The sequence below is a fragment of the Anopheles aquasalis genome, chromosome 2, assembly GCF_943734665.1.
Source record: "Anopheles aquasalis chromosome 2, idAnoAquaMG_Q_19, whole genome shotgun sequence".
Lineage (NCBI taxonomy): Eukaryota > Metazoa > Arthropoda > Insecta > Diptera > Culicidae > Anopheles > Anopheles aquasalis.
In genome coordinates, this window is record NC_064877.1 from 82,238,793 (window position 1) to 82,253,146 (window position 14,354).

Sequence of the window (14,354 nt, forward strand, 5' to 3'; positions counted from 1 at the left end):
ATTAAGCACATGAAACTCATCGCCCAAGAAAGGTACATACCCGGGAAACGGCGAGCACAATTAACGGCTCCCGGAGTGACGTCTCAATTGCATCCGGAAATGTGGAGCTTTCACAAGGATTCGATTGTGCCGTTGGGACCCCCGCGGGGAGCGGGGAGTGAATCTGTGCCATAATACCGCCAGCCTAGCACACTATAGTGTCCTTGTTCGGCAAGGAATCTGGAATCCATTTTACAGATACACATACACCTGGCAATTGGTGACACGACACGAGGCTTATCATTGTGCCTTCCACCTTCGGAACCATCTGGACATCTGGACGCTACAAATCGGGTATCCTCGGACAGGAGGCCATTGGTGCTTGTAAGATGAATTGTCTCTTTCTCTCTCTCTCTGTCTCTCTCTCTCTCTCTCTCTCTCTCTGTTTCTCTGTTTCCTGCAACTGCAATGCAGGTGTTGTTTGCTTTTGGAGTGTACGACTAGTCCAAGGTGTCGAACAGCTCCGTTTGCTCGGATAATTGAAAAGTCCGATAATCTGTGTAAAACAACGAGATGCACTTGGCTTGTCCGTATATGTTTACCGGAGCCATTTGCTGTGCATCTTGGTCTTAATCATCGATGCAATGGCTCTACACAGGGTGCAGTGCGTGCGATCGATACTCCGTTTGCTAATGCGCTCATAATTGGTTGTGCAGCGAGAAGCAGAATCCCGCCTTGTTTGCCCCTTGGACCACCCCATTTTGTTGCCCATTCCAAGGATGCGGTTCCGTGAATCCCGGTAATCCCAGCCCAGACAAACAAACGGTCCGGTTGTTCGGTTTGCCAAGGGATGTTCGAGTAAACATTTTGTTATTTGTGCTGCAACCCACGCCATGCTGCACAAGTTGGCATGGGAATCGATGTTTGGTTCTTCTTCTTCGGGCGATTGAAAGATGAAAACTGGTTTAATGGTATTGCTGGGTTTCCCGTAATTGCAATCTTCAAATGTGAAGGAAAGCGCGCAATTATCAAAAACCGAACGTGCGAGGGGACGCAATCACAATCAATCAATTCCACAACAGCAACAACTGGAAGCACAGCGGCAATCAATTTGCTCGTGGGAACACGCTACCAACCAGCTAATGACGTTGATAATTACCCAACCGGCTTATCAACAAATTTCCATCCATCATCTTTCCTTTTATACTTTCTCTGCAAAAGAGGGCCAAAAGTCACATGATTTACGGGCCAATCATTGCCTTGCTCGATTGCTAAATGTAACCATTTTTCAGTTTTTTCAACGATCCCTGTTTGCCTGTTCCACGTAATAGCTTATAAAAAGAGGGAATTTGGAAGGAAAAACGGAACGCAATTACTCACCCAACTGGCTGTGTGCGGTGTGTGTTTTGATGATCGAGCATTCCAGTCAACCACCTCCCCCCACGGGGGGGACAACGCCATTCTTCACACAAAAAGGATGCCATGGCCCATGGGGCTATGTGTGCTTCGCTAATATCGAGACTCTCCGTTCCGCCGCATTCCTTGGGCTCCATCAATCATTTTAAAATTGACTTTTCCCGATTTCTTTCTTGCTCACGAGCTCCCCCTCCATGCTGAGGTGGTTTAGGTTAAGGTTTCTAGCAAAGTTTTACTCCAACCAAACAGCCGCGGACTGACTTACGTCTTTTGGTGGCTTCAAAGGGGGAGGAGGAGCAAAAGATGAACGTTGCGTTAACGCTAATTAATGTGTTTGGCGTCTGTGGGGCCTAGGTGGGGCCCGAAGGAGGAGGAGGAAGCTGCAAAAAACCCATCCTTTGCGGTCTCGCCCGGCTAATGGTGTTGACGGTTATTTGCGCTCGAGTTGAAGCCACATTTTCCCGCCCCAGCCCCGGTACGACCGAGGAAAACTTGTACCGCGTGAGCATCTTTCCGCCGGCAGACGGTTGGTGGTGTTGCGGTGATGAGTAAAAACGTCTTAACCGTTGCCGTCATAAACAGTTCGCCCGGGTATAAGGCTTCTTCCATCAGCTTGGTGGTAATTTTTCTGCACTTTGCCTCGTGCCGGCTACTACGACGTGCCATCAAACCTTCCATCTTGTGCGGTGCGGTGCAGGAGCCCAGCAGTTGGTGGCAACATTTTTCTTATCATAACGGAAAATCAATAAGACGAGCGGATGGTGCCTGGCAGCTGGCAATGTGCGGCAGCACAAGATGTTAATGAAGGCACGCCGATGCTGTAACTCCTTATCGGTCGTGCCACAGGAACGGGCTTCCAGCGCGCGCGTGTTCACTATTTGGGTTCGCCGGGTATGAGATGGTATCGAGTTTATTTGTTGCGGTTTTCTCCGTGCTTCTTGCTTATGTTTGATGGAGGGTGGCAAGCTGCTGTCGATGCTCGCTGGCATATAGTGTTGGTGGTTTTGTAGTAAATATTGAAACTGTTTTCGACCGCCACCACCACCACCATCAACCACCAGGCGCCTCCGCTAATTGCGAACCATTAATCATCACTAATTGTGTGTGTTTGTCCAATGCTGTCGTCCGAGGTTGTCTTCGTGGCGCATGATGGCACTTCGTTCCGGTGAAGTTTTGGGCCAACTAGAGGAATAGACAACTTTTGTGTTGCCAAACGTGTTTATCACTATTATCTCTTCTTGATGTTCATTTAAAAAAAATTGTTAGCTACTTAAAGCGAAGCCCGATCCTTAAAAGGGGACTTTAGCGAGCAGGAGTTGAGAAAGCGAGAGCCTATATTCGAATCTTGACCTTATTTCCTTGGAAAATTCTTTTAAAAATATACAGGTCGTGCAGCACAAAAAAAGGTCCTCAAACCTTTTAAAACAATTGTTTAGCTATAATTTTTCCTTTTTTCCTGTTCCGCCATGAGCATAAATAAAAAACGGTCAATTTAAATATCAAGCATAATATGTTGGCCCAGATGGCGCTAGTGTACGCAGCTTTTTTCCTGCTCACTCTTTAGCGAAAATGCAACACAGCTGTCTCTGGCACGTCAGAGTGAGTGAGATGGCAAGAAAATCGGTGACATTCCTGCGCGCGAAAGGTAAACACGGTGGTGACGGCGGAAAATCGGCGAAAACCACGTTCTGGAGGAAATTACAGCTTTTCTTTTCCCGTTGCTTCTTTCCACCCCATCATCATGTCCGGCTACACAGAGGAGTACATCCGGCAGAAGCTAACGGAGCGCCTAGAAGCCACGCATGTGGTAAGTACGCTCTGCTGAACGGGGGAACTTTCTCCTTTTTCGCGATTCCTTCCGGGCCCGAGATTCCTTCACGGTTCCGGAACTGTCAAGAGATCGATCGTGCTCGCGGGTGTGTGTGTTGATCGTCCGGATCTTGTGTTGAACGCGTGGAAGTTGCTACGTTGCCCATCGGAACATGGACCACCGGTTGGTGCTTTGGTTGGCCTTGGCCGGTGCCGGTCTCTTCCTTCGCGCTGCCGTCTCGCTGCACTCTTACTCCGGTCAGGGCACTCCGCCAAAGTACGGTGATTTTGAGGCACAACGGCACTGGCAGGAGATTACGGTGAATCTGCCTCCGACGGAGTGGTACCGGAATACGACCGACAACGATCTGCTGTACTGGGGATTGGATTATCCACCGCTCACCGCGTATCACAGTTATCTCGTCGGTCAGTGGGCCCGTTGGCGTGGGAAGGAGGAGTTTGTGGCACTTCACGAATCCCGCGGAATCAGCACCGACGAGCATAAACACTTTATGCGCAACACCGTCCTGCTCATCGATGCCATCCTCTACGTTCCGGCCATCCTGCTGGCGTTACATTATGTACCCGGGACAGGTGCCACTCCGTCGTCTAGCTCCACCTCCTGGTTACCACTGGCCCTGGCCGTTCTGTACCCGGGACAGATGCTGATCGATAATGGTCACTTCCAGTACAACAACGTATCGCTGGCGCTGTTCGTGTTGGCGGCGTTGGCCATTGCAAGTTCGAAGGCCATCCTATCCGGTGCAGTCCTGTTTTGTCTCGCCTTGAACTACAAGCAGATGGAACTGTATCATGCGCTGCCCTTCTTCTTCCAACTACTCTGGCACTGCTTTGAATCGGATCCGGTGAACCGTTTGGTGACTGGCATCAAGCGGCTTGTGGTGCTCGGTGTGACCGTTATTGGAACATTCGCGATAGTTTGGCTTCCGTGGCTCGGTTCGGTGGAGGACGTTGGCCAGCTAGTGCACCGGATCTTTCCGGTTTCGCGTGGTCTCTTCGAGGACAAAGTATCTAACTTTTGGTGTGTCGTGGACGTAGCTATCAAGCTCAAGTAAGTAGCTTCGTTGCGTCGCTTGCAAACGAATGCCCTCGGTAACTGTCCTCACTCCGTTTTTTCAGAAACATTCCCATCAACACGATGGGCATCGTGTGCCTTGTCTGCACCGTGATGGCCGTGCTTCCTAGCGGATTGAATTTGTTGTTCCGGAAATCGTACGACGCCAGCGCATTCCTCTACTCGCTCACTGTAACGGCGCTCGGATTCTTTCTGTTCAGCTTCCACGTGCACGAGAAATCTATCCTACTTGTGGCCATTCCCGCTTTGCTGTTGCTACACCTGGAACCATTCGCCGTGTTTTGGTTCCTTCAGGTGTCGTCCTTCAGTATGTTTCCTCTTCTCTACAAGGACGGGCTTACCGGACCATACTTTGCCCTTTCACTTGTCACTCTCATCTTACCGAGATTAGCCGCGGCGAGTGGAAACCGTGAGAAAGTGGAAGTTCCGACCTACGATCTGTTTCACGTACATCATCTAATCGGAAACTCGGTAAAGGGATCCCGCATCGCATCCTTGTTACTGCCGCTGTTCTACCTGTCTTTGCTGGGGCAGATGGCACTGCTGAGCGCATTCTTGTTTGCTGAACCACCGGTTGCGCTACCGTTCCTCTATCCTCTTGCCATATCCGCTTACAGTTTTGGCCATTTCGTACTGTTCTTCGTATACTTCAACATCCAGCAGCTTGTCTGTGGCGACCGTAAGGAGGATAAAGCTACCATCAAACCACAAACGAAAAGTGAAAAGAATAGAAAAATAAAGTAATATTACCACATACAAGACATTCGAAGGGTCTCTTGAACGTGTTCGATGCTCTGCGCACTTTATTCGACACACCATGTGTACTAGATTGACTATTCAGTTGCCATCCTTCAAGGCTTACTACTACTCTGATCACTAATCATCATCTCTGCTTCTCGCCTCTACTCTCACAGGAAGTGTTTGACGAATCGGACGGTTGTGGTGGCAAATTCCGTGCAGTTGTAGTCTCACCGCAATTCCAGGGCAAAGCACTGCTTCAACGCCATCGGTAGGTCCTAGAGGCTACGAGGTTACAAGCTAATCCGTTAACGTTTTTACTCTCCACCTTCTCAACAGGCTCGTGAATGCTGCCCTGGCCGAAGAGCTGAAGACAATCCACGCCTTTTCACAGAAAACCTACACCCCCGAACAGTGGGCCAAAGAATCCGGTGGAGAGCAGTAAGACGAAAAGCCAACCAACACCAACCAGCAACTGCCATGGCCGCTCCGATGGCGGTGAAACAGTTTGAAGTATCCGCACCCGGCAAGGTCATCCTGCACGGCGAACACTCGGTCGTATACGGTCACCCAGCCATCGCCGGTCCGATCGGACTCCGAACGTACCTGCGTTACGAGGCGCTTCCAGCAACCGATGGCGCTACGTCCGGCCGTATCGTTTTCCACTTCGATTCGCTTCCATTCACCTCCAGCCTTACCTCAACTGCCTTCAATGAGTTCCTTCGCGATGTTGACTGTGCTGGTCAGCTATCACCGGAGCAGTTCCTTCAACAGCTGCGCACCAACGACGAGTTCCCGTTTGCACGTTACATCAGCGAACAACCAACGACGGCCAAAGAGCGCTACTCCCTTGCCGTTGCTCTCTACATCTTCAACCGAGTGCTGCGGGCGGAAGGAGTGACGGAAGTTGCCGGTGCTAGCTTCCGCTTGTCGTTACGATCAACGATGAGCATCGGCGCTGGACTGGGTAGCTCGGCAAGTTACGGTGTGTGTCTGGCCGCTGGGGCGTTCGTATTGAGTCGCATTCTGAAAGGTGAACTAACGGACACCTCCATCGGCCAGTGGTCACTGGCGTCAGACGATCAGCTGGCGAAGATTTCCGCTTGGGCGTTTGATTCCGAGATCATCATGCACGAGAAACCATCCGGTATTGACAATACAATCTGTACTTACGGTGAATTGATACGCTTCCGGCGAGGAGATCCTGCCCATCGGACCATCCATCTGCAGTGTCCGCTACACGTGCTGATCGTCGACAGTGGAGTAAGCCGTAGCACCGCCCAACTGGTAGCGATCGCGGCCGATCGTCGTAAGCACTTTCCACGCACCATGGGCCAAGTGTTCGGTGCGATGGGTGAACTCGTCGAGGAGGTGATCGAGCTGCTTGAAACCCCACCAGCAGCCGATTACGATCAACTCCGAACGCTCGTTACAATCAACAACAATCTGCTTCGTTCACTCGGTGTCAGTCATCCGGCACTGGAACAGATCTTCCGGATCGCCGAACGACACGGGTACGGCTGCAAGCTAACTGGTGCCGGTGGTGGAGGCTGTGCCTTTCTACCGCTGCCAGACAAGTACGAGGGGCATGACTCATACCGCCAGCTGGTGCAGGAGTTGAGCGAAGCCGGATTCACATCCATTCCAACGACGATCGGTGGCGGAACGGGCGTTAAGCTGACTAGTGGGGTGCCGGAAGACTGAAGTAGGTTCGCTTATCATGACGTGTAGGATCATAAGTTCGGTAAAAGGGAAACCACTCCGGGAAAACCATGTTTGTTTTTTGTTGGGTAAATGGTAATAGCATAGTTTTTTTATGACCTCCCATTATCCTACCGGTCACGACGTTGTAGCGGGGTTGCGGTTGGTTGGTTGGTTCCAAATAATAAAAGTATTTATGGATTCTTTTTTTTCGTACGCATGTCTACTTGTCTATGCCTGTGCTATATAGGGCCGCTACCTGATGATGACAATATCCCCCGCTCTAAGATTAATAAAACCCACGGCCCAATTCATCTAGATACGCATTAGAATGTGTCCGTGTGGTGTGTGTGGTTTTTTTTGTGTCGACACAGGATATTCTCCCCCCGCAGTTGCTGTTACATGTTAGGAAATATTAGAATCTTACGCTACGCTAGTTTTGTTATCTACGAACATTAAAAAAAAAGAAGAAAAACACCCAGATTACGGCCAGAGCCCATCCACGTACGAACGGCCACCGTTTGTTCCGATCAATAAGAAGCGGATCAATCGGGACCCACGTAGTCAGTCACAAAAAAAATCGAAAAGAACTACCAGAGAAGAGCCGCCAGTATCGACTTAGGCGCGCGTCTTTCCTGTTCTCTTCCTCCCTTCTACACATCGTTGGTCTCTCACTCACCGAAGAAGCAAAGAAAAACGGATTCCCGGCGAAAAAAAGGAACACAGAGCGATTGCACGGTCCGTCCGGTCACCTAAACCGATTGTATGTAGCGATCGTTATGGCCCGCGATCTGCAGCAGACAGCTAAGCATTGCACGCCGTTCCCCCGATTGCTGCGGACGGATCACAATCTGACCACTTGCCGACGCGCCCATCCGTATGCCCAGCTGGCGCAGTATCTCGAGAACGCTGTTGACGCGAACTCCCGGCATGATCGATCCGATAGCTGCCGTACTCGTGAAACCTGCGGCGACCACGCTGGCCACCGGTTCGTGATGGCGCAGACTGTTGATCAGAAACATGATGATCTTGTCGGCCATCTCGCTCGTTATGATGCCGTCGAAATCGGGCAGTGATGCTCCGTCGGCAGTGTTGCTGGCCGAGACCGTGGAGCGAGTCATGAGTAGCGCATGAATGCGCGGCATAGCCCGGTGCAGCGCCACCAACGGCTTCAGACGTGGGCCGGTAGCGGCAGGAGCAGCAGCTGATGCCGAAGCAGTGGCCGCTGCTAGAGGCTCCGATTCTCCGCTGGTAGCCGGTACCGAGGAGGAACTGGTTACCGTCACCGTGTAGGGCATCATGTTGAGCATACGGATCGTTTGGCTAAGGCTTAGCGGAGGGGAGGAAGCATTGCTGCTACTACCGCTATTCCCCTGCTGCTGCTGCTGCTGCTGCTGATTGAGTCCCTGTTGGTTGCTACCACGGTTTCCTACAAAGAATAAACAGCATTAAGCCTCTCGTTCGGTTCCTTTCACGCACCATAACATACCTGCACCACGAATGACGGTCACGGAAGTTGTCCCCGGGCAGGGTCGGGTCGAACTATTGTACGGCCGAGAAGATTGTACACGACGAACGTGTAGATTCAGATTGAAATTCAAACGATTACGCTGTGGCCCTCCGCCACCACTGCCTGCATTTGCCGCTGCCGCTGGTGCAGCACGACTGGCCAGCTGGAGTAACTCGACCGCTCCAGGCACCTGTTCGGCTCTACCGACTGCCGGTCCCGGACCCGGAGCAACCGGAGTTAACGTGGTCGTCGTTGTCGTCGTGGTGGTTGTTGTCGTTGTCGGCGATTGGCCATTCGATGGGGCAACCCGCACCGTCTTATGGACTACCACCTTCGGTTTGAGAAACGCTCCATCACCGTTCCGACGCAAACATCCGTGACCTGCGTTGGCGCCTCCATTGATTCCACTGGCCATCGAGGTTTCCAGTACGCGGGAAAACTGTTCCGTCGAGAGCTCGTGCTTCGGTGAACCGGTCTGCATTGGGCGTTCCAAGATCAGATTGTTCGTGGAAGGGGATTCGCTGCCTCGCACAATCATGTCACTCGGTGGGGCCTGATCACCGGTTTCACCTCCGTTGCCACCGTTCCCCGTCTGTTGGTCATCGATAAACTCGGGAACAATCTGATCCCGCTCGACACGGGGCGCACGCATCGAGTGCAGTATCTGCTCGAGCTGCACCCGCACCTCGGTGGCCGTAGAACGTTCATCCGGATTGAGGGTTAGCATCGATTTGATCAGTCTGTTTGTACGATCCGATGTTTTGAAGCCACTGCGTTGCGATGCGTGAGAAAGGAAACCGTTAGTATCGCCGTTGGAAAGGGAACCGGTCGGATACATACCTCGGAATGGTGTAATCCGCTTCACGAATCTTGCGAAACAGTGCCGACGGAGTGGTGTCTAGGAACGGAAATTTCCCGTAGATGATCGTGTACAGGATCACACCCAGGGCCCACATGTCGGACGGTTTGCCCAGGTACGGTCTGCCGGCGAGTACGTCGGGCGAGATGTACGCCGGACTGCCCCGTTGGTCCAGCAGACACTCGTTCTCGTTGATCAGATGCTTGGCGAGTATGAAGTTCGTCAGCAGGACGCGCTTGGTGCGTCGGTTCAGCACGATGTTGTTCAGCTTGAGATCGCGATGGATAACGTTCCGATCGTGCAGCTGCTCGACGATCCGTACCACCTTGTAGAACCACCTCAGTGCCTCCATCTCCGTGTACTTGGTGATGGAGATGTACCGCTGCAGACTAACGTAGTCGGCCGAACGCTCGCAGAACTCGTGCGCGTGCACACAGTCCAGCACGAGAATGAGACGGCGCCGGATGCGGCCAGTATAGATGGACTGCATCGTACCGTCCGGGAGTTCGCGTTGCCGCTCTTCGAACGCAAAATCACTAAAGAACCCGTGCTGATGGATAACACCTTCCAGATCGGCCAACATCGACAGCAGCGTGTACTCGGTGTGCAGCAGCAACTTGCCCTGCAACGTTTCCTTGTCCACAACCTCGGTTTCCGGATCGAAGCTCAGCATCTAAGGTGGAGAAACGGACCGTTAGTTAATACCCTTCCCCGGGGGGGGCCGTTGTCATGGAGCGCAGCAAACAGCTTGGTTACTGCGACCGATCGACCTGAGCGTCACTTACCTTCAGTAGATAGTACTCGTCGGTGCCTGCTTTTCGCGCTAGATACTGCGTCTGGGGGACGCCCGGGCTTGAACCGAGTTCATGGCCAATGATGTAGTCACCGGCCATACGGCAGCGCTTCCGCTCGACCGGAGTACCGTAGCGAGGAATTTCACAATCGAGCAACACGGTGCCCGTCTGGCCACGAACGATGCGCCGCCCGTTCCGGCTGACCGGACTGGATCCGGCCGTCGTTCCGTCTCCCTCTCCCTCCACTCGCTCCCGGCCGTCAGCAGTGGCCGCTGCCGCGGTGGCGAGTCCCCCCGCCACCGCCCCGACCGCTGACCCCGATTCATCGTCGAACGTCGGGACCTGCTGATCCGTCCGGAGCTTCTTCAGCGCGTTGCCACCACCGTTACCATTGTCCGCCGTTTGCCGTTTGCCCAGCTGCTTCCTGCTGTTTCCTGGCCGAAACATGATTCGCGGGGAACCGTGAAAAAACACGACACACACAAATTACGCACTTACGGCCGTGCTGCTCGCGTTGTTCGGGAACCTGCGGAACGAGCAGCAGCGGGAACTCGCACCCACTACCAGGAGCAGCGCAGCCACGACCAAACGGACAAACGGCGCACGGTAACGGTGGTGGACGGGGGCGGGGGCAAGATAGCGAAAAACCCGGAACTCTGGCCGCGGGAGTCGTTTTTATTGAGAGAAAAAATGGTCCGATTGCCTCAGCTAGCTGTTGAAAACAAAGCAACCCACTGACAGCACAACCCAGGTGACAGCAAGCGAAGTGGCAGCATACAGTGCCCGGCACGAATAAATCTCCCCCTCCGATCACCATCTTCAATCTCATCTTTCATAAAAATCTGTCATGCGATCGTCATGAGGATGGATATTTCTAACCCTGTGTACACACTGCACAGAATCTGGGTGATCGGAGGTGGAGTTTTATTCGCGCCGGGCACTGTACCTGCTGACAGCAAGCAAGCCGACAGCATTTTCAACCGTTCGTATGCTGACAGTTTTGAATTTTACGCCGACACGTGAGTTTGCGTTTGATTGCGAAATCCGCCTGAGAATAAGCCCGCGGCGCCCGCGCGGTTGTTGGAATGGGTTGTTGTGTTGGGTGCCAAGAAGGGTGTAAATATCGGAATCGGTCATCGTACCGGGGACGAATTATCCAACGTTGCTTAATTCGCTTTCTTTGTTGGCGGTTGAACACGCCTTCGCCTCAATCATCGTCGTCGCAAGAGATAAAGCGAAGCAGAGAGCACAGGAAAGAAAGCTGCAACGGGAGCAGCACCATGTGGTAGTAGAAAAACTGCGTCTCCTGATACAGAACAGCTGATTTCGCGATCGTGAATCAGTGGAACGATCGATGAGTTTAAGGAATTTAGTAGTAGATACAGAATTGAACCAGCGGATCAGTAGCATCCACTCTTTGCGCTCGCGTTTCTTTCTGCAGCAAATGCGTGAAATGGTTTTTCAAATTTTTATTCATAAAAAATATTTGTTAAATCCTACCGTTCTTGATTTGTTTTAGGTTCTGTGTTCCTTTTTGTCTGCCGCCGTCTACCTTCGTGTGGTTGTTTACGGGTGTAGGAGTTGGTTTTGCAATTTTCTTGTCCATCTTTGACTCTCTCACATCCTTCCTTAGCAAATATATATATGTATATATATAATGTATTTGTTTGGTAATATAATAATAATTTTAATAATATTTCATTTCATCTGCTCTCACTAGAAGACCTAGGCATGTCGTCGTCCTGCTACAATGGCTTCGCGCTTTTAACCATTTTTTATCACTAAAATTGTAGCATTTGTTTTTTTTTTTCGGGTTCCTGTTTTCCGCCGGAACGTGTGCTCTTAGCATGCGCTGCGTGTCTAGGGACTACCATCCCAGCTACCCTATCGCTAGCCGATTATCCGTTGCGGAATCGTGTTCAGCCCAATTCCTTTGATGACCGCGTCCCCTGCAACTAATTCTTCTCGGTTCGAAACATAATTTTATCATCTGAATATCCCTTTTTTTCGTGGATTCGCAATCCGCTCAACATATTATTCCAACAAATTAAATCGCCTCCGCTTGCGACTCGCTTGATGTTTGCTGATTTTGATTGTACTGAACGAAGCAGAATTTCCCGGATGACCGCAGGGTGACCCGCGGGTTGAGTGAGCTTTTCCTCGTCCTTAAGTCGAGCCTTAACGTTTGCTTGCTATATGAAAGAGTTGCCACAATGCTACGCATTGTTTCGCCACGTAATTGCTCATTTTTGGAGCGATAGCCCTTACTACCGGGGACCGCATTATTCCCTCGGGGGGGAAGTGTAAAAAGGTGAAAATCCTACTTTTATTGGTGCTTTGCATCTCATAACCGGTGTAGTGCATTCATTCCCGAAAATATGGACCCGCGGCCACTAATCTCTCTAAAGCCGCATGAAAAGATCCTGTTGGATCGGAACTAGGCAGAGCGAGGGAGCAGAAGAGAAAGCGAAACCAAGCCAAAGATCTTCGACTTCTTCAATCCTTCTTTCCTGCTGGCTGGCTGGTTGGCTGGCTTGGGTTTGGAAGGCAAGCTCCAGCGGTCTCACTACTAACCACCGAAAAGGCGAACAGAGAGATGCGCTCCTGTCTATATCCTTCGACGAGAGCTTAGTGGTTTTCTACCGAAATCGAATGTCTACTAAATCAAGCCTTAAAGTGTGCGCGAGTCCTTGTTGTGTTTGTAGCTCCTAAGTCAAACTATCAGCTATCTCTTACTGGATACATCGTCGTCCGATCGTCCTTCGGTTCAATATTCCGCCTTCCCCTTAACAAGCTTCTCTGAAGCTCGAGTACCACTACTACCACCGGTTGCTTCTTTGTTTATTGAATTTTCCAAATTTTCCATCTACTTCCATCTCTCCTTTTCATTCGTTCTCTCCCTTTCTATATTTACAGGATAAGGCATTCGTGCAAAAATTGAAGCATTTCATTTGTTTTGAGTTGTTTTTGTATCCTCTACAGCGCGCGGTTATGATTCTGGTTCTCCCCCTTTCCCTCGCTACCTTAACGTGTAAATCTCGGTCGTCGGTCGGTTTAATCAACACGATATCGTTAATGTTATTAGATTTTTAATCTTATTCCTTCTCACCTGCCGAATAGCCTCGCGTGCAAGTGCGTGCAACATGCCGGAGGAACGTGTTCGCTCCCGGATCCCGCAGGGTATATAAATATGTTTCGCACTCAACCCCAACCCGGATTATTGGATGGGATTTTAGATGTGTATGATTTAGCTTTCTCTTCCCCTTTTCTTACTTCTTTCCACCTTCAATTTCCTTTTAGCCTTTTTTTGGTTTTTCCAAAAAAAAACTATGACTTACTCTAGGACCTTCAACTTACTCGCGCATCGTCCTTCGCAATACCAGCAACAGGTGAGTGTTTGAATCGCCTTGACGTGACTTGAGAAAGTGCCCTTGATGATTGCCTGAAGGTGCACGCGATGATTTTTATGATGGCAGAACGTTATCTCTCCTTGCCCTTCTCGCTAACCACGTTGTTGCCTCTCGTTTGGTGACGCATTTTCGGTCAGTCAGTCAATCAGTCCGTGTGTCGCAAAAGCAGCCTCGATCACAAGTTTTTAGTTTAGTTTTGAATGCACACCGCCGCCTCACACTTTGCTAATGCTTTTTTTTTGTTGAAGAAACATATGATACGGGTGGGGTGAAACCAATAAAATTTTCGGAAATCAACAAAAACACTCACTGAAATGATAGAAAATAATTTAATAACCAAAGGAGAAATCGAAAAAAAAACCAAGAAATTAAAGATGAGAAACAAAAAGAAAATACAAAGTAGGGATTCGTGTGTGTTTTTTTAATAGTTTTAATTAAAAACTTGTTTATATTTTTTGCAAAAATACGCCTTTTCTTACTTAAAAAACGATAAAAATAATATTAATAAAATATTCCATAATAGTTACACTAACGAGTAAGTTTTTGGGGGGCGGGGTACGGGGGACAAGGTGAGGGATCGAGTGGAGTTGCGCGGAGTTTGTTATAAGCAAAAGTAAAATTGTAAAAATCAAGCACCCGCGGTCCCCCCGCGGAGTGGGCGCTCGGTTCATTCTTCTCTGTTCATTCTCCCCCTGCCCGGAGGGAACCACTGCGGTGTCCTTGGCAATGCCAGAGCGCCCAACAAAAACATATCCTCCTCTCTTATCAGATTCCTCTTTTTGCCATCATTTGGATTATTTAGAGTGTCGTTGGTTGGCTACTAGCTAAAAATTCACGCACCCGAGACTTCCGGTCGGGGTCACATCCATTGACACACCGAGGACACGGATCAGTAATGCCACGTGTTTGCAAACGAATTTGAGTATAACAGGATGAGACAAGTGTAGCTTCGCAAGCGATCCGCCTTCGGTTCCGACGGAATCCGGACGGCTTTAATCTCTCCGAAATGCTTAATACACCGGGGTGTGCCAATGGAACCGTG

General features: G+C 50.5%; 4 protein-coding genes across 4 annotated transcripts; 3 read left to right on the forward strand and 1 right to left on the reverse strand.

Moving 5' to 3' along the window:
• Positions 1-3,035: 3,035 nt before the first annotated feature.
• Positions 3,036-5,515, forward strand: LOC126573479 (bolA-like protein 2). Its single transcript, XM_050233630.1, has 3 exons — positions 3,036-3,202; positions 5,215-5,309; positions 5,378-5,515. The coding sequence occupies exons 1-3, from the start codon at positions 3,137-3,139 to the stop codon at positions 5,481-5,483; spliced, it is 267 nt and encodes an 88-aa protein (XP_050089587.1). The 5' UTR covers positions 3,036-3,136; the 3' UTR covers positions 5,484-5,515.
• LOC126573448 (probable dolichyl pyrophosphate Man9GlcNAc2 alpha-1,3-glucosyltransferase) lies at positions 3,211-5,167 on the forward strand. The gene is made up of 2 exons (XM_050233594.1): positions 3,211-4,276; positions 4,345-5,167. Exons 1-2 carry the CDS (start codon positions 3,378-3,380, stop codon positions 5,042-5,044), a joined length of 1,599 nt encoding a protein of 532 aa, XP_050089551.1. The 5' UTR covers positions 3,211-3,377; the 3' UTR covers positions 5,045-5,167.
• A 3-nt stretch (positions 5,516-5,518) lies between the features above and the next one.
• LOC126573463 (uncharacterized) lies at positions 5,519-6,950 on the forward strand. The gene has a single exon (XM_050233611.1). The coding sequence runs from the start codon at positions 5,519-5,521 to the stop codon at positions 6,740-6,742; it is 1,224 nt and encodes a 407-aa protein (XP_050089568.1). The 3' UTR covers positions 6,743-6,950.
• LOC126573431 (probable serine/threonine-protein kinase MARK-B) lies at positions 6,903-10,636 on the reverse strand. Its single transcript, XM_050233563.1, has 4 exons — positions 9,894-10,636; positions 9,090-9,781; positions 8,229-9,019; positions 6,903-8,168 (listed from the first exon to the last, which is right to left on the reverse strand). The coding sequence occupies exons 1-4, from the start codon at positions 10,347-10,349 to the stop codon at positions 7,492-7,494; spliced, it is 2,616 nt and encodes an 871-aa protein (XP_050089520.1). The 5' UTR covers positions 10,350-10,636; the 3' UTR covers positions 6,903-7,491.
• Between the last annotated feature and the right edge of the window lie 3,718 nt (positions 10,637-14,354).